This window comes from Aphidius gifuensis, linkage group LG1 (genome assembly GCF_014905175.1).
Source record: "Aphidius gifuensis isolate YNYX2018 linkage group LG1, ASM1490517v1, whole genome shotgun sequence".
Lineage (NCBI taxonomy): Eukaryota > Metazoa > Arthropoda > Insecta > Hymenoptera > Braconidae > Aphidius > Aphidius gifuensis.
This window is the reverse complement of record NC_057788.1, coordinates 6,249,989-6,277,901: the sequence shown is the minus strand read 5'-3', so window position 1 is coordinate 6,277,901 and position 27,913 is coordinate 6,249,989. Positions and strand designations below refer to the sequence as shown.

At 24.1% G+C, this 27,913-nt stretch overlaps 5 protein-coding genes across 6 annotated transcripts; 4 read left to right on the top strand and 1 right to left on the bottom strand.

The window, feature by feature from the left end:
* The first annotated feature begins 1,127 nt into the window (after positions 1 to 1,127).
* LOC122847365 (sterol regulatory element-binding protein cleavage-activating protein) lies at positions 1,128 to 7,626 on the top strand. Of its 2 annotated transcripts, XM_044144984.1 has the most exons (9): positions 1,128 to 1,615; positions 2,527 to 2,721; positions 2,796 to 3,029; positions 3,121 to 3,301; positions 3,371 to 3,516; positions 3,608 to 4,700; positions 4,774 to 5,068; positions 5,210 to 6,951; positions 7,035 to 7,626. In XM_044144984.1, exons 2-9 carry the CDS (start codon positions 2,606 to 2,608, stop codon positions 7,212 to 7,214), a joined length of 3,987 nt encoding a protein of 1,328 aa, XP_044000919.1. In that variant the 5' UTR covers positions 1,128 to 1,615; positions 2,527 to 2,605; the 3' UTR covers positions 7,215 to 7,626. The 2 variants fall into 2 exon arrangements, with proteins under 2 accessions (XP_044000919.1, XP_044000920.1); XM_044144985.1 differs by lacking the exon at positions 1,128 to 1,615 and having other exon boundaries at positions 1,707 to 2,721.
* Positions 7,627 to 8,606: 980 nt separating this feature from the next.
* LOC122847366 (facilitated trehalose transporter Tret1-like) lies at positions 8,607 to 13,376 on the top strand. The gene is made up of 5 exons (XM_044144987.1): positions 8,607 to 9,667; positions 11,399 to 11,625; positions 11,716 to 12,132; positions 12,199 to 12,770; positions 12,851 to 13,376. Exons 1-5 carry the CDS (start codon positions 9,639 to 9,641, stop codon positions 13,175 to 13,177), a joined length of 1,572 nt encoding a protein of 523 aa, XP_044000922.1. The 5' UTR covers positions 8,607 to 9,638; the 3' UTR covers positions 13,178 to 13,376.
* A 795-nt stretch (positions 13,377 to 14,171) lies between these two features.
* Positions 14,172 to 16,750, bottom strand: LOC122847895. The gene is made up of 8 exons (XM_044145752.1): positions 16,527 to 16,750; positions 16,009 to 16,180; positions 15,531 to 15,698; positions 15,250 to 15,408; positions 14,977 to 15,078; positions 14,734 to 14,838; positions 14,411 to 14,560; positions 14,172 to 14,274 (listed from the first exon to the last, which is right to left on the bottom strand). Exons 1-8 carry the CDS (start codon positions 16,714 to 16,716, stop codon positions 14,172 to 14,174), a joined length of 1,149 nt encoding a protein of 382 aa, XP_044001687.1. The 5' UTR covers positions 16,717 to 16,750.
* Positions 16,751 to 22,123: 5,373 nt separating this feature from the next.
* Positions 22,124 to 23,873, top strand: LOC122847894. The gene is made up of 4 exons (XM_044145751.1): positions 22,124 to 22,261; positions 22,448 to 22,574; positions 22,648 to 23,141; positions 23,226 to 23,873. The coding sequence occupies exons 1-4, from the start codon at positions 22,124 to 22,126 to the stop codon at positions 23,871 to 23,873; spliced, it is 1,407 nt and encodes a 468-aa protein (XP_044001686.1).
* Positions 23,874 to 25,217: 1,344 nt separating this feature from the next.
* On the top strand, positions 25,218 to 27,262 carry LOC122847364 (mediator of RNA polymerase II transcription subunit 27). Its single transcript, XM_044144983.1, has 4 exons — positions 25,218 to 25,677; positions 25,760 to 26,032; positions 26,122 to 26,422; positions 26,494 to 27,262. The coding sequence occupies exons 1-4, from the start codon at positions 25,505 to 25,507 to the stop codon at positions 26,626 to 26,628; spliced, it is 882 nt and encodes a 293-aa protein (XP_044000918.1). The 5' UTR covers positions 25,218 to 25,504; the 3' UTR covers positions 26,629 to 27,262.
* Positions 27,263 to 27,913: the final 651 nt, after the last annotated feature.

The following is a 27,913-nucleotide window of genomic DNA, read 5'->3' as shown; positions in this document are numbered from 1 at the left end:
ATATTTTAATTATTTGTTTTACAAAATTAAAAATAAATACAGAAATAATAATACATTACGTGCAAATGGGACTAAAAAAAAAGAGTAAAAAAACACCCGCAAAAGGTCGAGATAAACTCCACAACGACATTTTTTTTTGGCGTAAAAAATATTATAAAAATTAACTGAAACTACTAAATTTTTATACACGAACGTAATCTTGATAAATTAAGCTTTAAGATGATTATATTTTTATAATTTGATGCAATGAATAAACTATATAAAAACAGAAATGAAAATAATGAAAAAAAATAGCGCGTCTAGTTCAACGGGGGACATTGCTGTTATAAAGGACAATAGAAAATGTCGGCCAAGCTAGCAATTTTTTTTTTTTTTTTTTGCAACCTTTTTTTGCGCGCGAATTTCAAAATACATTTTGATTACAATTATTTTTTATTATGATTATTATTATCCGAATTAAAATAAATAATTAAAATCCGAATTAAAATAAATAATAAAAAATCAAAAAGTCATAATATTTTTTTTATAAATAATTAATATCAATGATAAAAATAAACAAATGGCAAAAAAAATAGTCATCAATAATTAATACAATTATTTATTCATAATTATTATTTATTACGTTAATGTAAAATCATGAATATTAATTATAAAAATTTTAATTTACTATGACGTTCATTCAATGTTTACATAATAAAATTATGCAGCTACACGTGGCTTAAAATAAATAAATAAATAAAAGATTAATAAAAAAAAAAACCAATTGAATTTTACAACAATACAATAGCAAAATTATTTTTAAAAAATATATACTAAAAATATAAAAAACAATTAAACAACAAACAAAAAAAACAAACAATAAAGTTTAAAAATTAATTTTTGATATTATTTTTTAATTAAATATTACATTTTTATAATAATAATAATATAATTGCATATTTAATTGTTGGCAAAGTAGAAGTTGTTTATTTTATTTTTTCATTATTATTATTATTATTCACAGAGACCCATAATAATAATTATTATTATAATAATAAAATGGTTGAAATGCGCAGTAATGATATTTCTGATTGGTCAATTGTTCCGGAGGCTCGACTGGCAATTTAAAAAAATATTAAACTCAGTACATTGAATGTAATTGTAAGTCAAACGTCGGCACTCATTCAAAAAATAAATACAAAAAAAAGATAAACAATTTGTTATTTAAAAAAAAATTTAAAAAACTATTCAACTTTATAGATAGAATGTTTATTTTTTCTAATTCAAAAATAATGCGCAACACATACAGCGACAACAGCGTCAATTATTATTATCATTATAATATTTTTTTTTTTATTAGACAATGATATAACATGTTGTGCGTGTTTGTGTGATCATCATCATAAGCAATATTAAGATAATAAAAAATTAAACCACATGTATTTTTAATATAAACACGTGTAAATTTAATTTTTTTTTTTTAAATTATTAATCAAGTTATTATAAATATCATACAAACAATTATTTTGTGTATATTTTATTGTGTTGTTTTGCACATAACCTTAAATATCAGCAAAAAAAAAAAAAAATATTTATTTTATTTTGCGACGAAGTTAAAGACCACGACGACGACGACGTAAGTTTTGTTGTTGATTAAGTTTGTTATTTATTTTTTTTTAATCATTAATTACTACGTCATTATTATTAATATATTTTTTGTTTTATTTACTCTGTTTAGTCTGTGTGTGTTTATCATGACTCCCACGAGTTTTTTGCCAAAATTAATAATGATAATAATAAATAATAACAACAATAAAAAAAAATAAAAAATTATATTCAATGCATGATTATTTGTAATGAGTGACGACAATGTGTGAAATAATTCATAATGCATTGAATAAAAAATTAATATTTAAAAAAGAAATGTTGTTTAAATCAGTGTACAATCAACTTATCAATTAATTTAACATGGCATATGATTGTTAATATTATATTTAAGTACTTTGGCCTTGTCGCTAAATTTGTTTTATGATTCGTCAAAGGGTCATCTATTATTTCTTTCTCTTTCACACATAGTCTAAATATTTTTTTTAATAGCTTTAATTTAAAAAAACAAAAAAAAAACATTTATTTTTTTGAAAGATAATATTGAATAACAATGTTATGTTAAACATTTAAAATATTAATTAGAAAATAATGATTAAACAGCAAAACTTTATCACTAATAAAATAGTCGCTTTGATGATAATAAAAACAAAAAGGAGGAAAAAATATATCAAAAAAAAAACTAATCTAAATGAGCAATTTTAATATTCTTGATGGTATTCATAACGGTTGTGTAACTAATGATAATTTTATACTTGAAATATTCTACAAATCAACATATGAATCTAAATAATTTTTAATCTATTAATTCTTTTTTTTATTTTTTTGTTTTTTTTTATTTCTTTTAGCTTTGATGGATAATTTAAGAGAAAAAAAAAAATTGCCAAATGGTGCTTAATGATGATCATCAAATAAAGCTTTTAATGATTTTTATTTTTTCAGTTATAAAATATAGTTGGTATAGATAAGCAAGCCAACACAAGAAGACATGTTAATAACAAAAGTTTTTCGTTGAGGTGAAATGTCTCGAACTTTGCCGGACAGAGTTGCTGGGCTTTATTATGCCCATGGTCTTTTTTGCTCATCATATCCATATCCAGTACTTTTTGTTGCAATATCTGTTGTACTACTATGCTGGTAATTGTTTTATCAAATTTAATTTTCATCTAAATATTAATTTATATTAATAAATTTATATATTTTTCTTTTAGTTATCCATTGGGAAATCTGCCAATGCCTGGCAATGTACCACGTGCTGTTATAAATCAAACGAGTTTGCCTTTAAATAATACAAATGGACCAGCTTTTTATATACAACAAGTTGCATTGAGAGTTGGTGTTATACCATGGAAAAATGATCTTGCATTATCTGATGCATTCAGGGGACCACTTTATGAAGTTTTTAATTTGTTAGAAATAATACAAAATTATCAGGATCCAGAAACGTATGATAATATTAAAATTATTTTTTTAATTGTTATTTATATAATGTTAAATTTTTAGCTCATTTTTTTTTTATTTTATATTATAATTTAGATCAAAAAATCTTGGTCAAGTATGTCTACATGTCGAGGATATACGAAAAAAAAAATCAAAACCACCAGACATTTTACCAGAGTATAATTGTCTTGTTTTATCACCAGCAAATTTATGGCGACAAAGTTTAGAAATATTTAATCAAGATACAAATATTCTTGGAACAATATTTTCATATCAGGTAATTTATTAATTTTTTAAAAACTAAATTATCATAATAAATAAATGTATTGTTTTTTTTATTTTTAAGAATTTACAAAAAGGAAAAAATAGTATTGCTGAAATGGCTTTTGGTATGAATTTAAAAGAGACTGGAGTAAAAAGATATCCTGTTCGTGTTCGTCAAAGAATATTGCAATATGCTGTCACGATATTTTTAAAAGAATACGATCCAAGGTAAAAAATTATGAAACAAAAAATTATTTATATATTTAAACTGACGCATTGAATACATAAAAATATATTATTATTATAATTTATTTTGTAGATTTATAAATGGTTTAAAGAGTCGTTTGACATCATACTACTCACTTCATCAGTCGAAAGATAAAAATGAAATATTTTCAAGTGATGAAACGTTGCATATAATTTATCCTGGTGAATTTAATTATAATGATTTCTTTCCACTTATGATGACATTTGTTGCATTATTTTTTTACGTTTATTTTTCAATGCGTAAAATTGAACTTGTTAAATCAAAAATAACCGTTGCAATATGTGCAACATTAACAGTTATATTATCACTATCAATGACAATTGGTGTTTGTTTTTTTTTTGGTTTAACAATGAGTATGAGTGGTAAAGAAATATTTCCTTATCTTGTTATAATTGTTGGTCTTGAAAATGTACTTGTATTGACAAAAAGTGTTGTAAGTACACCAACACATCTTGATGTTAAAATACGTGTTGCACAAGGTTTATCAAAAGAAGGCTGGTCAATAACTAAAAATTTATTAACTGAAGTTACAATATTGACTATTGGACTATTTACATTTGTACCAGCAATTCAAGAATTTTGTATATGTGCTATTGTTGGTTTATTAAATGATTTTTTTTTACAAATTGTTGTATTTTCAACAATACTTGCACTTGATACAAGAAAAACTGAGCTGTCTGGTGATAATAATAAATATCATTATCCAAATATACCAATAACAAGAAAACAACAATTTACAACAACAGCAACAACAACAACAGCAAAACCAACATTTTATCGTTCAAAATCACATCCAAAATTAAATGGTATGACAATTGAACCGACAAATATCATTGCACCAACAAGTAAAAATCAAAAAATCATTGTTAAATTACCGAAACGTTTGAGACTTGTACATTTTTGGGCAAGAACAAGAATATTTCAACGTGCATTTATGGTTTGGATGGTTGTTTGGATAAGTATGATTATTTATAACTCTAGTATTGTTGAACAATTAATACATTTGAGTGATACGTTGAAACCTGATGCTGTTATTGATAGCTATACAATTGATAGACCTCACACAATCAAAAGTTATGTTGGATTAAATAAAGCTAAATCTGTTGTTGCAACAACAGAAAATCCAGAAAATATTCTTGAACAGGTATTTTTAAATATAATATAATAATATTAATATAAATAATATTAATTTTTATAAATGGTTTTTGTTTTTACAGTTACAAAATAATAGTAATAGCAACAATGACACCGATAATATTACTGATGAATTAAATAAATTACGACCAGTTGATTTTCCACCGTGGAATCGTTTGTCATTGTATCACTGGTCATCAATACTCAACATGTACAATATATCTGTTGCTGGTGAACAACTTACAATTTTACCAACAATAAAATTATCTCACGCAGTAAATCCACAATTAGCACGGCAAATAAATAATCCAAATGATATTCAACATTTTCAATGGCAAAGTCTTGCAACTGCTGCACTTGATCCACTTGATTTTTCAGGTTTGTTAATATTATTCTGACGTTCTAACTATCAATCAATAGAAAAAAATAATAATAATCAATGTGAACTGATAAATGAATTAAACATCAATCATTAATAATGTATTTATATGCTTGTTTTTTCTATTTGTAAATATTTAGATATTGAAGTGCCAATAAGATCAGAAGGTCGTGGTGTTTTTAATACTGATACACCGTTTGTACCATCAAGTCCCATGGAAATATTTTTAGCAGCATTATTATGTTTAATAAGTGTTATTGTTGTTGCATATACAATGGTTGTACTTTATCGTTGTATATGCTCAAGAAATTATGCTGAATGGCGTGCAAGTTGGTATCAACAAGAAAAAAATAATGATTCATTTTCACAAGTTGTTTTGGAAGCATTGCCATTATCATTAGAGGGACATTCACAAGAAATTGAATGTGTTGCAACTGATGGTGATACCATAGCAAGTACATGTCTTTCTGGTCATATTAAAATATGGGATTCAATAAGTGGTGATATGTTGACACATATAAATAGAAAACAATTTTTTAATAATAAACCAAAAAATGATAATTTAATTAATGACAATGATGAATTAATGTCAGATTATGAAAGTGGTTCACCACCATCAAGAGGTGAAATTGATACAAATTTATGCTCTGTATTAAAAAATGTAAATCAACAAGAAAAATCAACAACATCATCATCATCAAATGGAATTGAAAAAAATTTATATGACAATGATTATAAAATAAATAATAATAAAAAATATAAATTACAAAATTATAATCAATTATTTGATTATCCAAATTTACGTTCAACAATAAATACAAAATTTTCAACAATTAAATATCAATCAAAGCAAACAAATTATGATAATGGTTTTGATTATGGTGATAATATTACAAATTTATTTAAACAATATAAAAATTCATCAGATATATTATTAAATGAACTTGAAAATAATAATATATTTATTGATTCAAATGAATTTAATAATAATCATAATTTAAATGACAGTACAAGCTCATTAAATAATAATAGTAATAATAATAATATCAATATTAATAATAATATTAATGAAAAAACAGTACCATCAATATGGTGCATTGATTATCAAGAAAATATACTTGTTGTTGGTTGTGCAAATGGTGTACTTGAATTTTGGGAAGGTACAACTGGTCGTTTTAAATGTTATTTTGATGATGGTTCAGGTATTGGTATATCATCTGTTAAATTAATATGGAATCGTGTTATTGCTGCAAAATTAAATGGTTCACTTGATTTTCTTGAATTGGAAAGATACAATGCAAATGATGGTAATAAAAGTAGTTGGGGTTTTACATCTGGTAGAAGAACACATGTTAGAACTGGTAGTGCTGGTTCACCAATGGATATTAATAATACAATACAAACTGAACAAGATTTAAGATGTTTAAAAAAATGTACACATCGTGCACATCAACAAGCAATAACTGTATTAGATAGTGAGGGTGGTCGTGTGTTAACTGGTAGTCAAGATCATACACTTAAAGTATTTAGACTTGAGGATCAACAACCATTATATACATTACATGGACATTGTGGACCAATATCATGTTTATTTATTGATAGAATGAGTCCAATGACATCTGGAAGTGGTTCACAAGATGGATTATTATGTGTATGGGATTTATTATCAGGTACATGTGTTTATAGTATTCAAGCACATGATGGATCAGTTGCTGCAATAACATGTTCAGCTTCTTATGTTATAAGCATTGGTACTGATGAACGTCTATGTGTTTGGGAACGTTTTCAAGGACATTTATTACATGCATTACCAGCACATAGATCTGCTTATAGTTTACAATTAATTATGCTTACACATAATTTATTAATAACTAGTAATCAGGTTTGTTGATATTACTTATATTATTATCTCCTTCATTATTTTTGAAATGCATTATTTATTATATTTGTAAATTGATTTTTCAGGGCTCATTAATTGTTTGGGATGTAAGCACTGGTGAACCAATTAAAGAAGTGAGATTAGGACACAAAGACAGTTGTGTTTATGTGAAACAAATGATTTCACTTAGGGAAAGCATTGTTTGTGATTTTGGACGACAATTACGAATAGTCAAATTTCCACTTATTTTCAATAAGACGGAGTAGCTTTTTTTTTTTTTCTTTTAATAATAATAATAATAAAATTTGTGCTTTTGTTTTTTTTTTTTTTTTTTTTACAATTCAGCAATATTTATTTCTTTTAATTTTTTGAACTGACAAAATGTCGATATTTAAAATATTTTATACGTATTATTATTGTTCATTGAATCGTTTTATTTATTAGTAATGAATGCGTTATTTGTGAGTGCTTGTGAGTTAACAATAACTGATGAAATTTACAATCAAAGCGAATTTTTTTTTTTTTTTTCATTTAACTCGAATGGCTGTGCAAAAAATATTGGGTAGTTTTGTTAGTTTTTTTTTTTTTTAAACTCAATATTTAATGGTAAAACGCCAGTGTACAGAAAGAGAAAAAAAAACAAATTTCAAAGAATATTTAGTAAATAAAAAGGCTGGTTAATCTCGTCATACCTGAGAAAAATAAACGATAATTTAGTTATGTATATTTAACTAAACAACAAAATTGAATTATGTATAAGCTATCGTTAGTATAATTACAAATAATTATTTATAATTATACCAACATATACATTTGATAAATTATAGTAATAATTGTTCAATTGAGCGTTAATATTTATAAAAATATTTTAAATGCATTTTGGGCATTGGCAAGTTCCTATTTTTAAATTAAATCAATTTTTTTTATAAATAATAAAACGATGATAATAAAATAAACAAATAAAATATATATTTTTGAAGAAAAAGAAAAAGTTAAAATGTTTTTATACTTTAAATTTGTTAAAATAATAAATGACAATTATAAAAATTTAAAAAAAAAAACGAACAAATTATTGTATGATAAATGTGCTTAAATTGATAAATATTTTACGATTGTTGATGATGATATATATATCAATTCAGTAAATAAATATTTTTTATAAAAACAAAAATGGATTAAAAAAATATTTTGAAAATTTCACAAGTGCCATTTATCGTTTTTGAATTCAAAAAAATTATAATTTACAAAATTTATTTAACATAAGACTGAGAAAAAAATAATAATCTTCCATTAAACAAAAATTTATTCATCAATCAAATTGTCAGTTATTTTTTCTAATATAAAAAAAACAAAAGAAAAAATTATTTTAATCTTTAAAATTATCATAAAACTGTTCCTAATTAATTTTTAAAAAATAACTAGGAAAAGCAAATAAATTAAAACAGCCTTGAATTTTCTAAATAATTTAAAAACAATAGTGTAAATATAAAAAATATCTTAGTTAATTTCTAATCATAATTCACGGTAAAATATTAATACGGAATAATCACAATTTCGAAGGATACGATCTTAATCTTTTTCATTGAACGATAACTAAAAAATTAAAATAAAAAGCTGATTTTTTAAAACACACAAGTGTGCATTTAAAAATTAATTTACAAGGACAATGAATAATCTTTGGGTATTATTAACGAAAGCCAGTTTGCCTTCAACCTTAAATTTATCAACAGCAATCGAAATTCACCATCAATTAAATAATTAAATAATTAATAATTTAACAAACAAAAAAGGCTAAATTGTTTTAAATAAGTTATTGTTACTTGATAATTATTAACGAATAATATTTTATAAAATTTTACCAATAAAATAAATATGTTTTCATTAAAAATCCATACAGTGATTACAAAATTCTTGAAAACATTATTAATTCATAAATCCACTCAGACAATAATCCCTGTAATCTTGTTTTTTTTTTGTTTTTAAATTTAATTATTAATTATTTTTTATAGTAGAATATTCAAAAGCCATTAGTGTGGATATTTTATGTATTTGTATTAAGTGCATCAAACTCTTACAATCACATAAATAATCCTCTTCAAAATATTTGCATACTTGAAAACTTTCCAACCATTTATTTTTTACGTTTTTTATATTTAAAAACATATGTTTGATTTTCATTGTCCTTATTAATTGTATTAATTATCATCAATAATCTTTGTAATAAATATGAAAAAAAAATAATAAATAACAGATGGTTATAGATCATTTGAAACAAACTGATACTTGCTTTGAAAAAAATATAATAATAAATAAATTTTCTAGAGCCATGAATGAGAAATAAAATTGAGCGGGAGATTTTTAAGTGGGAGAATATAAAGGCGTTTGTTGATGAAGTATAGAGAGTACAAACAATCGTTGTTGGCTTTCAGGCGACGATGTAACAAAATATTATAAGTGCAAGTGTTTATTTCAACTGACGAAACCAAAAATTTCAACGTAAAACAAAGCTTAAACAAAAGAAATTTATATAGTTTTTCTTTGAAAATTTAATTATGTAAAGTTAAAAGTTTCAAGAGTTTATTGACAATTAATATTTTTAATTTTAAAAAATGTTCCAACTTTTGACTTGATATTTATCGTAATTTTTTTTTGAATAGAAAATTAAGATATTTTTGTTTTTTCATTTAAACATGACTGCAACGACAGAGATTATAGTCCGGTAAATATTTTATACATTATATCTTATTGCTTTAGTTAATCTTAATGATAAGCATTGACTTTAAATAATAAAAAAGATTTTTTTAACAAGACAATTGGTCTTGAAAAAAATTATGACAATATCCTTGACACGAAAAAAAAAAAAAGATTGTTATCTCTATTGAATTAAATTATTGTTTAGCAGTATTGTACTATGTTTAAAAAAATAAAATAAAATAATGGTGAACATAAAATAAATACGTGTAATTGGCAAAGTTGAGATGAGTGAAAGTTACGTGCCTGTGAGACACATGATTTCGTAACACTGGTCGAAATTATATTTATGTTTTAAAACTTTGAATCCTTGGGTTATGTAACTGTTTTATTTACTTATAATAATATCAAATAAATGAATAAATTACTCGTTTTATTTTTTTAAATATTTGTAGTGTTTGATCAAATCAAAGGTGATATAATAAAACAAACACAAAAAAATAATAATTCTATTGAAGAAGCATTGCGGAGACTGAATAGAAATAAATTTCTAACACGACGAAATAACACGTGACGAAATATAACAGTATTTAAAATCCAGCTCACGATATATTTTTTTACCGTATACAAACATAGATTATAGAATGATACTTTAAATATTTTGAATATTTATTTTAACTTTTTTATCAAAGCCTAAATAATCTAACAATAAATGTCTTTTGTTTATTACCTTTTGTCATGGTTTAATAATGGTATCGTTCGTTGACATCAAGCCATTCAAGAAGATGCAATTATTTTTTGAAAAAATTATCAATTAATTTTATGGCTTGTTGCCTCCGGATGTTGTTAATGTTTTTTATTTGTTTATATCACAAGTATTTAATTTATAATATTTTAAGAGGAAAAAAATAAATAAACCAATCATGATGATAATAATATTTTAAAGAATTATTTATCAATAATGTATTAATAAATTTGCAAATTTTTAAATATCAAGATAACCGAGATAAATAATATTTAATCAGCTTTATTATATGTTTATCATCATCCCAACAAATGTTAAGGATTAAAAAACGTAAATACTATATTTATTTTCGCAGTTGTACTTAATATTGTAATCAATATTAAACCAGTATTTTTTCAAAAAAAACAAGGCTTATTAAATAACAATATTTTTTTCAGTAAAACCGGAACATTATGTAAACAAAATTGTATATTTATATACAAGATTTTTTCAAGAATGCATCCGATAAATATATGCTAATTAATATACAATAAACTGCCTAAATTTAAAACGTAAATATATTTTGGAATTTAGTTTTTATCACAACAGTTTGTTGATATTTAAAAAAGTTACTAAATAAATCAACAAAAAGTATGATAGATGTTACGACATGGAAATAGAACGTTTCGATTTGATCAGTAAAATGTCATGGTTTTATCTTCAACAAATATTTGTTGTGTTTCTTTTTTTTTTATGTCAACAAAAAATAGGCACATGTTTTTTTTAAAAAAAAAATAATTGATTATTATTATAATCATAATATATATTTAAAAAAAAAAAAAGAGTTACGTGGGATGAGCTAAGAAATTCAGCAAGTCATTGAATTAAATTGAACAGGAAATAATTTGTAAAAAAAAAATGATTATCATAATTGAAAGATAGATATAATTTTTTAATTGAATTATATTTTTAATGTTGTTATATTTTTTTTGTCAATGGATAATTTAAGTTATTAAAAAAATAATTTAATTTTAGACCTGATAGAAATGTCGTGCCACGAGAACTTAATGGATCATCACAAGAAAAAAAAGAAGAGACTACTAAATTACGACAAGCAATGCCACAAGTTTGTGCTGTTGGTGCTAAAAATTTATTACTACTAACATTTGGATCAACTCTTGGTTTTCCAACAATTCTTATTCCAGCATTGAATGAAAAAAATTCTGATATATCAGCCACTCGTAGTGATTTAGCATGGATAAGTAATTATTAATTTGTATTATTTAAAAAAAAAAAAAAAAAGAACCAACTGTATGAAAAATAAATAACGAAAAATGATTTATTTATTTCAGGTAGTATTAATTTATTTGCCGTACCATTTGGTTGTCTATTTAGTGGACCAATATCAACTTATCTTGGACGAAAAAGAACAATGCAATTGTCAATGATTCCATTTATATCAGCATGGTTATTATTTTACTATTCAACAACACCAGAAATGTTATTTTTAGCTTTATCATTAACTGGTCTTACTGGTGGTCTTGTTGAAGCTCCAATATTAACTTATGTTGCTGAAGTAACACAACCACATTTACGAGGTATGCTATCAGCAACATCAACAATGGCTGTTATTCTTGGAATATTTTCACAATTTTTAACTGGAAAATTTATAACAAATTGGCGAGTAATTTGTCTTGTTAATTTGATATATCCTGTTTTGTGTTTTACTGCATTATCATTGGTACCAGAAAGTCCATATTGGCTAACAGGTATTTATAAATTTGTTAAATACTTTTACATGGGGTATTATTAATGTTATTTAATTTAATTTTTAGGCAAAGGTCGTATACAAGAAGCTGAACGTGCTCTTTGTTGGCTAAGAGGATGGGTATCACCATCTCATATACGTGAAGAACTACAATCAATTTGTAATATTGTACAAAATGACAATGTACATGGTGTTAAATTAAAATCATGGGAAGAATATAAAAAAAGAACATTTATCATGCCATTTATACTTGTGATATTATCATTTTTTATATCAGCATTTGGTGGTTCAGCAACACTTCAAACATATTCTGTACAAATATTTGATGAAATGAAAGCACCACTTGATAAATATACTGCTACAGTATTTCTTGGACTTGCTGAATTAATTGGAACTGCTGTTTGTGTAACAGCAATACATTTTACAGGAAAAAGAATTATTAATTTTGCATCAATTATTGGAACTGGTATTTGTTTTTTTTCAAGTGCATTATATCTTTATTTAATTAGACATAATTTATTGGATGCTCATAATTATACATGGATACCAACGACATTTTTAATTGGATCAGCATTTTTATCACATATGGGAATAAGATTGTTGGCATGGATTCTTGCTGGTGAAGTTTTTCCTGTTAAGGTATTAGTCTATTGTCTGATAAATATGGTTTTTTTATTTATTTTTTTTAATGTCGTGATGTAATTTAATTTTGATTTTAGGTGAGAGCATTTGCAACTGGTGCAGCTGCTTCTATCGGTTACATATTTACATCGATTGTAAATAAATCATTTCTCGATATGTCTAGTGGGCTTGGTTTATCTGGGACATTTTTGTTTTATGCTGGTGTTAATTTATTTGGTCTTATTATTTTATACTTTTTACTTCCTGAAACTGAGGGTAGAACGCTACAAGAAATTGAGGAACACTATGCTGGCATTCAAAATCTCAAGTATAAACCGAAAAACGATAAACTATCAATCAAGGAAAAATGGGCAGCATCAAATCAAGCAATTTCAACTGATATTGATGCGGAAAGTAAATTATGAGATTTTATGTAAAGACTTTTAATAAAAAAAATATTATTTTAAATATTTAATAAATATTTACTGGTGTATTGAACGTTATTTAGATGAACACTTGTTCAACTACTTGTTGACATTTTCTAAATTATTCATCATATTTTCTCTTTCTCTTTGTTCCATATATTTTTGATAAATAAATAAAGTAGCAGCACTTAAAACTCCAATTGTTGCACCAATTGCAACTGTTATCATTTGGTTATTTGACAGATTGCTCATTATGGATTTTCTAATTTAAAAAATAATACAATCAATTAATAATTTATTATATTTGATAAAAAAAAATCAAATAGCTTATTAATTTTCAGCTGATGATTAATATTATATTCTAATCACTATCTTTATGTCAAATTATACTTTTTTTCTTGTTTTGTTTTCCTTGTATGGTTTACTTTGCCATTGGTTCGATACACTATTACGTTTACTAGCATAGGCTTTTTATGGTCGTCTGTGCTGAGTAAAACAAGAATGTTAAAAAAATAGATGGAATGTTTTTGACTTTATTACTTATGTGCGTTGCTATCATAACATTATGTCAGTAATAAAATGCAACACGCACTCATCAATCACACAAGCGAAAAAAAAAGTAATAAATAAAAATTAAATAGTATTATTTAACAATAATAATAATACATACTTATATATTGTTAACCCAATTGTCTTAATTATAATAAATTTCTCAAAGATGAAAAAAAAAAAAATGCAGGTAGTATGTTTTTAAAAGAAGTTATTTATTTTTACTTTTACAGATATGAGCATGAATTAAATTGTTTATATTATTGGTAGAAATGATCATTAATCGAATATTTGATACTACAACTATAAATCATAATTAAAACCAATAAAATAATATGACAATGTTTTTTTATAATTTAATTATATAATATATTAGGCAAAAAACAAAAAAGTATATAGGTATATTAGTTATATATTAAAGAAAAAAAAAAAATTATTATTGATTTTAATGTATAGACGAGAATGTTTTTACATGAGGGTCAATACGAATACTTGGTATTTCACTATCTAAGTCAATTTCAATGTCGACTTCTTGTCTCGTGATTATCCTGTAAAATTAAAAATAATATTAATAATGATGGATATTATTTATAAACAGTTTTTTTTATAGAACTTTTTCATTTATATTAATATTATAATAATAAAAGAAAAAGGTTCGAAATTATTGATTAATTTTCAATTTACCATTGTTCATCAGTATTTTTCTCTTCAATTTTTAGATTACCGCTAGTAAGTTGCATTTTTAGTAGACCATTTTTTGATAATCTATCTCTTCTTATGTTTTTAGCAGGTTCATTGTAAGCTTGAATCTCAACTTTGTGATAGACATTAAAACTGTAAAAAAAAAATAATATTTGTCATCAAAAGTTTATTAGAGATATAAATAAATAATAAATCTTTAATAAGTCAATTTTTATTCCTAAATAGAACATTAATAATATGATAATAAATCAATTTTATAATAAATAAAAAATTAATTAAAAATTATTGAATAATATTTGACTTACTCGTCATCAGTATCTTTTATTTTTATTTTCTGTTGACCTCCTTCAACTACCACAGTCATTGGAAATTTCAGTTTCATTTTTCCGAACTCATCTGGACCATCAGTTCTAAATAAATAATCAAAATTCATAATGGGTAATTTTTTGTTTACATAATGATAAAAACGTTAATAATAAATATATTAATTAAATAATTTTAAAAAATAAAAAAATTGGTTTAAAATAATTGATTAATATTCAACTTACACTTCGCCATTACTTATTTTTAAATGTGACTTTGCTACTGTATGTCCATATTTTAGAAGTTGTTCGGCAGGGATATCAGTACCTGCAGGTGAGTAAGACCGTCTGTAAGATAATAATAATATTATTAATGATGTATATTTCTTATCAAGTCAGAGATGGTAATTTTTTTCACTTAATAGAACATTAATAATAATAATATTAATAATAATGATAATTGAATAATTTTAAAAAACAAAAAATTGGTTTAAAATAATTGATTAATGTTTAACTTACTCTAAAGGCTTCGATCCTTCTGGTTTTGATATTATTTTAGCAGAATAAATTCTATAATCAGGATCAAGTTTTGGTGAAATGGCTGATAAACCATCATTTTCTGAATATTTAGGTGGGTTATTGTGAGCTTTAACGTAAACTGTGTGTTTCAAAATAAAACTGTAAAATAAAAATAATGTTATTAATAATGTTTATTTGTCATTAACAGTTTATTAGAGATATAAATAATTAATCGAAAAGAATAATAGATATAATCGAAATTGTTTTAAAATTCAACTTACGTTTCATTACTATCTTTTAATGTTAGTGACAATTTTCCACCATCAACTGATCCATACCAATTACCTAATTTAAATGATGTTTTTTCCTCTTCAGCATCAATTTTATTGCTTTTGGGTTCAATTGATTTATCGTTAAGTTCAATGCTGAATGTAGGAGGAAAAATTAAACTGTAAAATAATAATTATAATAATATTATTAATGATGTATATTTTTTTATCAATAGTTCAATAAAGATTTACTAAAATAAATAATCAATACTCAGTAATTTTTCGACAGGTGTGCTCTTTCTTTTACAGTTTGATATATTTTTTATAAGATTACTTAATTAAAAATATAAATTTCATCATGGGACAAAAATTTGAAGTGAAAAGTTGTCATAATTTTATTTATCACTGGATGTTAAGCACCTGGCCTTAATAATAAATAATTTTAATTATCAAAGAATGGTTTGAAATTATTGCTCAATATTCTACTTACTCTTTTCTTCCAAAGAACCTTTTTGGTGTTATTAATCCTACTTTACCATTATCAAGTGATACCGTAAAATTATTAATATCTAATGTTTTTAATTCTTCATCAGAAATTATTGATAATATTTTATTTCCAGCAGCCCGTATGGTTTTCCGAAAATCAGTTGAATGTTGGATAGCTTTATAAAAATAATAAATAATATCAATTAAAAAAAATATTTGAATTAAATATAAAATAATATTTTATGATATTTTTTTTGTTTTTCTATGATTTAGTAATTTAGAAAAATGGCTATTGTCACTAAATCCGTCAATTTAGAGAGGATATAAAGTGTGATTACTGATTAGGTAGATTTAGCTGGTACACCTGGTACACCGACACCAAAATAATTATAATAACCCTAAATTCACGAAAAATCTCACGTGTTATAACACGTGTTATATATCTACTAAAAATTGTTTGTAATTAATACAGGCTTACTTTTTTTAAAAAAATTAAATTTAAAATAATATAGTATTCGTTACCTTGATTATCGCGTAATTTTTCCGATTCATGATGGTGAAGATTATTTGAATTATTATTTGGTTCAGATAATAACGATGAATTCATTCGACTAGTCGTGATCGTCATAGACCGTAGATATTTTGTTGAATTAATTGGAGCATATTTTCCTATGCCAACAAGACGCAATGTATTTTTTAAAATTCCACTCATTTTTTTATATTTTCTTTTTATTTTTTAAACAAGAATTTATTAACACTCGTTAATCAATACTTATTGTTTAAACTTGATAAACAACGCGAAAAGACCAAATAGTAATTTGTCAACAAGATACTGGCTACCAGACACTACTACTGTACCAAAAAAAAATAAACGAAATAAAAATCCAACCATGCAGCCATCAAAAATGATGAAAATGATGAAATGTTGATGAACTATGTTGTTATTTTTATGTTTATATTGGTTTATATTGTTTTTCTTAAATTTTACTTTATTTGGCCGTCGGGACTAGAACGATAGTAACGTCATCTATTATCTGTCGTTGCAACAGCATTTTAAGCATGAAAATTAAAAGATCCTACTAGGAGCACAGAACATGCGAGGAGTAATTCAGCCAAATGCCCGAATAGACTGAATACCTCTGTTCACATTCTATGCTCCTAATAGAAACGTCAATTTTTCTAGATTTTTGCTCTCAGCTTGTACTAAAAAAAATAATTAGATAGATATCATTATGAATAAGCAAAAAAGAATTTGAATTATTTAAATTATCATGCAATTAATTGGATAGTAGGTTAATTATAATTATTAAAATAATATAAGCAATTTTTATTTATAATTAAAAAAAATATTTAATCAGTAAATTCAAGCACACTCATTACATATATTTTTTGTTTTTTTTTTTTTTTTTTTTTGAAGAATAAACAAATTAATAATTACCAAAAATTAATGTCGTCAGTATTTTTTTGTTTTTAACAATTGTATTTTGAAAAATAAATTACAAAATGTGTTTTATTTATTATTACAATTGTTGTCATTGATTAATCAATTTATAGAAAAATATTATTCATGAAATCGAGTTATTTTAGTCGTCAAAATTCATTATGTTTATGCAAATAATAAACAAGACTGAAAACTGTATACAATAATTTGTTTGCAAACATGTTTCTTTTAATTTTCATTATTATTTTTTTTTAAAAATTGCTCAATTAAATATTGTATGTGTCGAGTTTGACGATCAACATAAGAATTTAAACCTTTTATAAATTTACGTTTGAATATAAAATAATTTTCACTTAGGCCAATTATTTTTTCTAGTAAACTATTCAATAATACATAATGATTATCTATTATTTGTTTTAATTTTAAACGTGATACTTCTAGACGTAATAAAACTTGAGATGAATTGTTGTCAATTGATGATTCTTCCTCTTTTGATTTGATTAATTCTTCCATTTTTTTTAACAATGAAAGACCATCATCTTTTGATTTTGAGTTTTCATTAAAAGTATTTACTGCCGTTGATAACAATGAATGCATTTTTGATGTGCAATCAATGTACGATTCGTTAAGTTTACGAAGATCTTCACGATATTCTTTTAAACTTATTTCGATGGTTTCCTCATCAACCAGAGAAATGGATGAGTTGGAGACATTGTCTTCATCTCCTGTAGAATAAACCACATCTTCATCTTCAACCTCTTGTGGTACACAAATCACATTTTTATCTTGCGTTACCATCTTGAAAATAATACACAAAAATACAATTATTAGATTAATATATTTTATAAATTAATTGAAAATTAAATTAAATAATTTTTCTTTTAAATACGTACAATTGTAACTGAGTTTTTTCTTTTTCTTTTCTATTTGTCTAAATTATATTTATTTTGTTGTCAACTTTGTTTGTCGATTGATCAACTCAAACTGACTAATTTTACCTTGAAATCCCTGAAATATTATTGCTTGTCCACATTGATGGTAAACCCACAATAAGATTGTAGATTTATTGTGTTGAATAGAAAAAGACAACTCACATAAATAAGCCCTACTGTGCTTATACAAAATTCTCATTGAAAATATAAAATATAAAATTTTCATATTTACAAAAACATTGCTGACAATTATTTTTTTTAACAACATAATAAATCATATAATTTTAAATTAAATATACTAAAATTTACAACATTTTTTTGTTTTATTTTTATCATTTTAACAGAATTTTTATTAAACGTTCATTTTTCTAAGCCTCTAAACAAGCGAATAAAAATTTTCTTATATTTATATTAATTTTTTTTTGTTTATCAAAGTATCTGCCTTTGCTTCAAGATAATTTTTTTTATTTTTTAACAAATTTGTTCAACTAAATTAATTTTTTAAACAAGTTTTTAACATTTTCATCGTGATGATATGGTTGTGACAAATTACAAAAATGTTTTTTTTTTTTTGATCAAATTGCAAATCAATTTATAAATTCCATATTATTTTTAAGTTAACAATTTAATAAACGAATGTTAATCATGCAAAAGCAGTCTTTGGATCCCATATGTTGCAAGTTATATTATCATTTGAAAATCTTATTTAATTATTAAATTTAACAATAAATAAATATTTCAATACAGATACAATTAACATTTATATCTAACAATATTTATACAAAAAAATTTGTTTAATTATTCAATTTTATCAGCAGCTTATTTATATTGAAGCTCAAATAAATTTTCATTTTATAATTTAATTAATAAGCAGATAATTTTTATGTCATGTAAGAAGAATTTAATTTACAAAAAAAAAATATATTATTAATTTTTTACTGGCTGTAAAATCTTTTTTATAATTCATTTAAATTTTGTGAACAAATGATTTTCAGTTAAATTATTTATTAACCGTATTAATTCAATGATATATTTTAAATTTAATTATTTTATTTGTATGTTGACATAGTCATTGCATGTTAAAACATGACAGCCAAATGAAATTTATTTTTATTATTGTATGATAAATAGTTCGTTGTGATTATTTAATATATTTTTTTTCGAAATCGTTATTGGCACTCATACGGGGAAATTTACGGGAAATACGGGGACATTTACGGGTTTCACACACAATGTAATCAGTCCTACACATACAACGGTGGCTATGTTCACCGTAAATTTTCTCGTAACCTGTATAAATGTCCCCGTAAATTCCCCCGTATTGAGTGCCAATAGCGTTACCGATTTTTTTTCTCTTGCTTTTAATATTTTAATTAATTCAATATTTTATATCAGAAAATTGCCAATAATCCAGTCTATCTACTTACTATAAAATAAACAATTAATAAACAAAATTTTTAACTTCATTTTCATAATTAAATTATTTATTGTTCTAAATTATTATAGATAATTATAATTACAAAAAAAAAAAAAAATATAATAATAATAATTAAATTAAATTGTATATAAAAATTGAAAAATTGGCATGAATTTATTGAAGTCAGCATGTCAATTTAATTCAATTATAGTTCATCATGTTTATATAGATGTGTAAACAATACATCATATGGTATTTGTGTGTATTTATTGTGTAACTTGAACAATTGAGAAATGCATTCTTTTTTTTTTTCTATTTAATTTAAGTGATTATTAACTATCTATTATTTTTTGTTGATGTTATTATTATTTATGTTAAATGAGTGATTTAAAATGCATTTCATCAATTGGCTATAATTAAAAATTTAAAAACCAAATATTATAAACAATGAAATTTAATATACAACATTAAATTTATATGTATGTTTCAAATGTTTTACCTTTGAGGACGTTTCAAATGCATCACCTGTAACTTTGCCTTTGCCATTAGTTGATTTGGATACAACAACTTCCTGTTTACCCTGGTGGAAATATTTCTCCGGAATTTCTCCGGATTGCTCCGGAATTTCTCCAGATTACTCCGGATTATTCGTTTCGAATTTGTTTCTTTGTCAAGTGCTGGTTTTGTTAAAGCATGTTGGAACTCAAATTTTAAACCATGCTTAATTATATCGGAATTAACATCTGTCCACTATTTAAAAAATGAATAAAAACAAATTATGAATTGAAATAAATTAATATATTATTAATTTAAAATTACACATACATACATAATCATCAGTGGCTCCTTCATTTGTAATTATCGCTTGAACCATCACGGTGAAGGAACATGGTGATTGATTCATGAAGACTAAAAAAAATTAAAAACACATTAATTCAATGAGAAAAATGTTTTATAGTTATGTAAATATTCTTTTTTTAAACTAAACTTACCAGCAATTTCATAAGTCTCATGGGCTTTGAGAATTCCTCTTTCTGGCCTGCAGTGGAAATCTGTTCAGGCTAGCTTGATTTGCCCCCAATCTTGATCAATACTTGATCAATGTTGCCTTAACTCAGGAAACCTGATCAAGTTTTGATCAAGATTTGATCAAGATGCTTTATTAAGGACAACCTGCTCAAGATAGGATCAAGAAAACTTTAACACGTCCGTGATAAGGCCGTCTTGATCCAAACTTGATCAAGAAAACTTTAACTCTTCTTGACTAAGGCCGTCTTGATCAAGATAGGATCAAGAAAACTTTAACTCGTCTGTGATAAGGCCGTCTTGATCCAAACTTGATCACGAATTGATCAATAAATATTTATTTTGTTACTTGTTCTTTTGTTAAATATATCTTGATCAAGATACGATCAAGAAAACATTAACTTTTTAATTTATTATATATTATGTTCATTATTACGATTTTTTTTTTTATGATGTAACTGGTGAACCTGCAGATGGTCCTGCAATGAATACATACATTCATGAATTAATTTTTTTTTTTTTTTGTCATTTTATAACATATGTTATAAAATGACAAAAAAAAAAAAATGTTAACTTGTTTTTTTCTTTTTTTTCTTTTTCTTGGTCAAGTGAATCTCAATCAAAATAATGGCTAAAGAAGAACCAGAAGTTTTTATCATTGAGCGAATGGATGAAATGCGATTTGCTGGTAAGTTTGATTATTAACCAATAAATTTTTATATAATTAGTTATATAGGTATATAGGTAATATAGGTATATTATTTTATTCGAAATATATATTATTTTAAAATATCATTTAGAAGTACATAATTCTTTTTTTTTTTATTTATTTATTATGTCTCATCATTTTTATTCATTATAAATGAATAATATTGTGCTGTAATTGATGATAATAACACTGTAATTTAACATTAATAATCTAGAGTAATCCGGAGGAATTCCGGAGAAATATTTCCACCAAGGATTGTAATCTAAATTACAGCCAAACGGTCGATTGTGAACCTCGGGGCTCGGAGGCACTGTACGTTATATTTATTATTATTATTATTATTATTTATGCAGCTAGAAATTTTTTTATTTAATTTTCTTTCAACATTTGTGTTTAATTTTATCATACTTTTTTGTAAATTAAAAATTATTTTTCCCACAATTCATATACTTATACATACAAAAATTTACATGAAAACATGTGACTAGATTATTATTCTTATAGTAGTTATCACTGAAAAATTCAGTCGTTTAGAAATAGAAAAGTATTAAACCAAAACTTGGTTATTGTGCATAATAGCACATTTTATGAAATATGACTCAGTTCAAAAGATTACGTGAATCAGAGTTGGAAAAATACTTGGTAAAAAAATATAAAGTTATACAGATACCATGGAGTAGATCTCCATTTAGAAGACAAATTTCAACACATTGCAGTGGAATAGAAAATAAGGTTAGCTTATAATAACTGCTATATATACTCCACCATTCTTTTCAGATTAAATATTCAACTGATAACTTGAATTATTGAAAATGTGATTATAGAGTAGATTTAAATATGAATGTATTTAAATTAACAGAATAGGTACCAGTAGCCGCGTTCAGTTTAAATAAATAATATGTTAATTATTTTTTTTAGCTATACGGTCAACATAATAATCATTCATACGTCAAAGATGAACTGACAATTGAACGTGTTAATGATGATTGCCTGGCTGAAATATTCATGTATCTTCCAGCATGTGAAAGACCGAAAATTGCATTGGGTATGATAATGATAATTAACATATATGTATAAGATAAATTATTTAATAACGACAATTAATTTAATTTTTTTAGTATGCAAACAATGGAAAAGAATCCTTGATTATTACTCTTGGTTTAATGTCAAAAAACTTGAACTAACTTATTGGAGATATGATGAGTATCCTAATTTATTAACGAAAAATTATCCAACAACCGATCGACAATTTAGTTTTTTAAAATCGCTTCTTAATAAATGTGGTCGTTATTTAACAGAATTAGACTTGACAGCATATGGCCATTGTAACATAGTACCAGTTGTCAATGAATCTTGTCCAAATCTCGTCAAACTTCGAATAAGAATTGAATATATTGACGATGCAATATTAGATAATGCATTTACACATCTTTCCAAACTAAAAGTATTGAAAATTATATTTCAATGTTTTAAAACGCAGGATACATCTATTATACCTGTTACTTTGATCAAGTCATTGTTAAATGTTGCTGATACATTGACTGAACTGAATTTGTCAAATTGGTCTGAATGCATGAGGGACAATACTAATTTTCCAGATGAAATCACTAGTGTAAGTTAAACTTTATTAAAAAAAAAAAAAAATATTTTTTTTTATACTTTACATAAAGGTACTTATGAATGAATTGTTTTGCAGGTGATTTCTCAACTGAAAGCCTTGAAAACGTTTCAACGTGCTGGTATAAATTGGCCCAAAAATTCAATCAGCTTGAGTTCAGCAAATCCTAAAATATATAACATTTTTGACGAGTATAAATATCGTAAAAATAAATTTACTTCCATAGAAATATATGAGCGGATCAAGGAATTAGATGTTAGAAAAACCCGAGTTACTGATGATTTTTTATATAATGTTGCCAATGTCATGAAGGGATTAGAATCACTAGAAATGTATAGTACTTGGATAACCGATGCTGGTATAGTAGCAATTTCAAAGATGAATTATTTAAAATGTCTTAATTGTTACGGGTATAATAACATCACTGACTCTTCAATTAAATTGCTCAAAAATATGGTATTATTGAACTTACCATTCAGCAATAAAATTACAGATGAATCAGCCATTAAAGTTCTTGAAAATTCACCAGAGTTGATATATATTAGCGTTAAAAACACAGGTGTAACTTCTGAATTTATCAAGAAAGCAGAAGAAATATTAAGAAATCGTAAACAAAAATTGGAAGTAAGCATGATATGTGAAGATGGTATGCCTAACACACAAATTAAATATGAATATTTAACAGTCGAGTATGTACAACAACAATTCTATCTAATGCTAAATTGATTAAACAATATAACAATTATTTATAAAAAAAAAAAGAATATTTAACAGTCAAATATGTTGAAAAAGAGAAACAACAAAAGAAAAATTAGATAATTCGTAAGCTATATATATGACCAATAATATTTTCTATATAATACTAGATTCATCAAACATTTTAACAATATAACAATTATTAATAAAAAGAAAACAACATATTGAGTTGTTAACAACATATTTTTATCAACAGTGACACAATTATTTTAAATTAATTTCTAGCAAAGCTAGAAATCATATCGAATTAAATATAATATTAATTCAACTAAAAAATATAAATTTCATTTTCATTAAAAACAAAAATATTGTATCAAAATATTATTAACTCAATAAATATATAGAAATTTCATTTCCATTAAAAAAAAAATAAATATAAATTTGACTTATTTACAAGATTAATTACAGGTGTTAAATTTTTCTCCTGCAATAGCCTCGTATTTCAATTTATTCAAATAACATTTTAACAATACTAATACTGCTACACAAATAACACTGAAAAAGACAAAAACTGACTTTATTTTTTTTATTTTTTTTTTATTCAACACGTAGCTGTATGTATTTTATGACATTAGCATAATATTGTTTTTATTCTTTATTCCTTAATGACGTTAATTTATTAATTTAACACTGTTAATACTATTTTACTCTTGGCACAAGAATTTAATATAACACTTTTAAAAGAAAAAAAAAAACTGAATGATATATTATATAAATAAAAAAAAAAAAATAAAAACTATTTATTAAATAACAAACTACTATCACTTTCAAGCATTTTTCAAATTTATATATAATAAAATTACTCGGTCACCAATTTTAGATATTTTTGAAATTAAGAATATGATGAAGACTGTACTACGATGCGAGAAGTATTTCAGCCAAATACCTGAATAGGCTGATTACCTTTCTTCACATTCTATGCTCCTAATAGAAACGTCAATTTTTCTAGATTTTTGCTCTCAGCTTGTAGTAAAAAAAATAATTAGATAGATATCATTATGAACACAGAATAAGCAAAAAAGAATTTGAATTATTTAAATTATCATGCAATTAATTGGATAGTAGGTTAATTATAATTATTAAAATAATATAAGCAATTTTTATTTATAATTAAAAAAATATTTAATCAGTAAATTCAAGCACACACATATTACACTCGTTAATAATTGTTCAATTAAAAAAATATGATTCTGTTTTTGTTGAGATTCGCGTTGTATTTATTCTTTGAAATTGACCGCCAACGTTAAAAGAAAATGGCCAACTTGTTCATGCGCATAAGAAAAGTTAAAGCGGCGAGCGCGCTTGTTATTTATTTATTTTTATTATTTATCTAAACAAACATTAGTTTTAATTCATTCTATTCAAGTTTTATTATTTAATATATTTAATAACAATATTAAATAATAGCCTATTAGTCTCTATTTCGCATTGACTTTTTTAATAAACGGCGTTTGTTGTAAATATCAAATAATTAAATACAAAAACAACATTTAACCTACAATTTGTGAGGATCGTTTGTTGTTGACACATCTGTCAACAACTTTTGTATAATTATTTTGACAACTCGGTAATAACGTGAAAGAAAAAAACAAAAAACAAAAATGGAACAATTACAAAATTCATTGATAGCAATAAAAGTGTTACGTTCAAGTGTCGGTCAAGTTTTTGATTCTCTTGGTAATGGTTTACGTGCTGATCATGGTGAAGAAAATAGAGAAGAAAAATATATTGCTGAACTTCAAGAATTATTTACAACAATAAGTTCAAATATAAGGTAAATAAATAAACAAAATTTATAACTCTTTATTAATTCATCACAATAATAAATCATTAATAAATATTATTTTACTAATTAGAGATGTTGAACAAGCAGTAAGTCAATTAAATCCACCACCAGGACCATTTAATTTATCCAGTACAAGTCATTTAAGCCAAGAAACAACACAAGAACGTCAAGCATTATATAGTACCCTCGTAAATTCCTACAAATGGACAGATAAAGTACACGAATATAGTAATGCCATTCAAGCAATTGTAACTAAAAATTCATTAAAAAGAACCTACACCACTGGATCAAGTAGATCAAAACGAGGAAAACCACAAGCAAGTATTCACACTGTATCACAACAGTACGTTGATTATTACAATAATTAAATTAAATAAATAATTCATTCAACTACATGTTTTTGTTAATATATATTTTTTTGTTTTTCATTAGACAAGTTGAATCTATGGTGGCAGTGTTTGATCGTCTGTATCATTATATGTCTGTGACAGTGTCACGTCCAATAACATCAATAGCAGTGATGCAAGTAACTGTTGGTCATGTACTTAAAGCAGTTGTTGGTTTTAGAGGATTATTAATTGAACGAGTTGTTGTCAAAGGTTACAATGAAACAATTGATCTATGGTCAGAATCAAGATACAAAGTATTTCGTAAAGTAACTGACAATGCACATGCAGCAATATTACATTTTCATGCACCACAATTTCCTGAATTAGCTGTTAAATCTTTCATGGTAATTTGATTTAAAAAAATTATTAATAACGTCAAGTTTATAATTAATATTTAATTGTTATTTTTTTACAGTTGTGGATTGGAAGTTATTTAAATTTATTCAGTGAACCATGTAAACGTTGTGGTTTACATTTACACAGTGCATTACCACCAACATGGCATGATTTTCGTACACTTGAGCCTTTTCATTATGAATGTAAATCTTAATTATTTTTTAAAAATTAATATGCAATAATAATAAACACATTGGTAATGTTATTTATATAAGTCATCTTTATTCATTGAATAACAAAATTGACGATAGTATAAAGTTGAAGGATTGGGATATTTTTTTTTTTTGTTTATCAAGCAGATAATTGTGATAACAGACGATTTCCTACTCGATTAGCATAAAAAGTTAATTTATTTTTTTCTTTGATATTAGATTTTTAGTAATTTTTTTTTTTGTGGCAATTTTAATTAAATGTTATGGAAGTTGGTGTACCACTGAACATTAGCAAATTAGATTAATTAAAATTTTCACATTCGAACTTTAAATTGTTTACTTTTTTTTTTTTATAGTGTTATTATTATCACTGATTTTACTACAAGCTGGCTTAGAGATTTATTTATCTTTGAATAAATTTTTTTTTAAATTTCTATTGCAGTTGCACTGTACACAATTGTTTCTATAAATTAGCATTCTAAATTAGCATCTATTTTATTTTTAATCACAGAGCTTTATATGGATTGAAAATGTGTTTTTTTTTTTAAATAATTTTATTTTTATACTCCTTGAAATTCATTCATTTTATCTACAACATTCACTCATTATATTATTGGAAATAATAATTGAGATTTATCAACGATTATTTACATTTATAGTATTGTTTTTTTTTTCTTTTTTTTTCTTTTATATAGGTGCAGGTTATTATTAATTATTAATAGATTATAACGAGCTAAAAAAAAAATTATAAATATATATTTTTTTTTCAGTTAACAAATAATTACGATAAATATATTTTAAAAATAATTAACTTGAAATAAATGAAATAAATTTTAATAAATATTATATCAATTATCTTTTAGATAATAATAGTCAAAAAGCTTTGAAAAAAATCAAAAAGATTTTTGTCAACTCTTGAATAATAGTAAATAAATAAAAAAAAATTAAATTAAAATATTTTATCCAATTTTTTAAATTAAATTTACATAGTTTGCGAAATTATTCTATCTTCTTATCGTTATAAAATGTTTTTTTTTTTTTTTTTTACGATCGAGTGTTTACATTTATTATTATTAATCATTTTTTTTTGGTTTTTTTTTATATTTTTTTTTTCATTAAATTAAAGCGTGCATCATAAACATTTTCATTCATTATATAATAGCTCTGTAATCGGATAAATTTTGTTGTTAATTATAGCGTAAATTATCGCATTATTTCTTAACATTAATATTTTTTTCATTTGCTTTAATATGCTTGTAATGAGTTCACGTATTATGTGAATTAAAT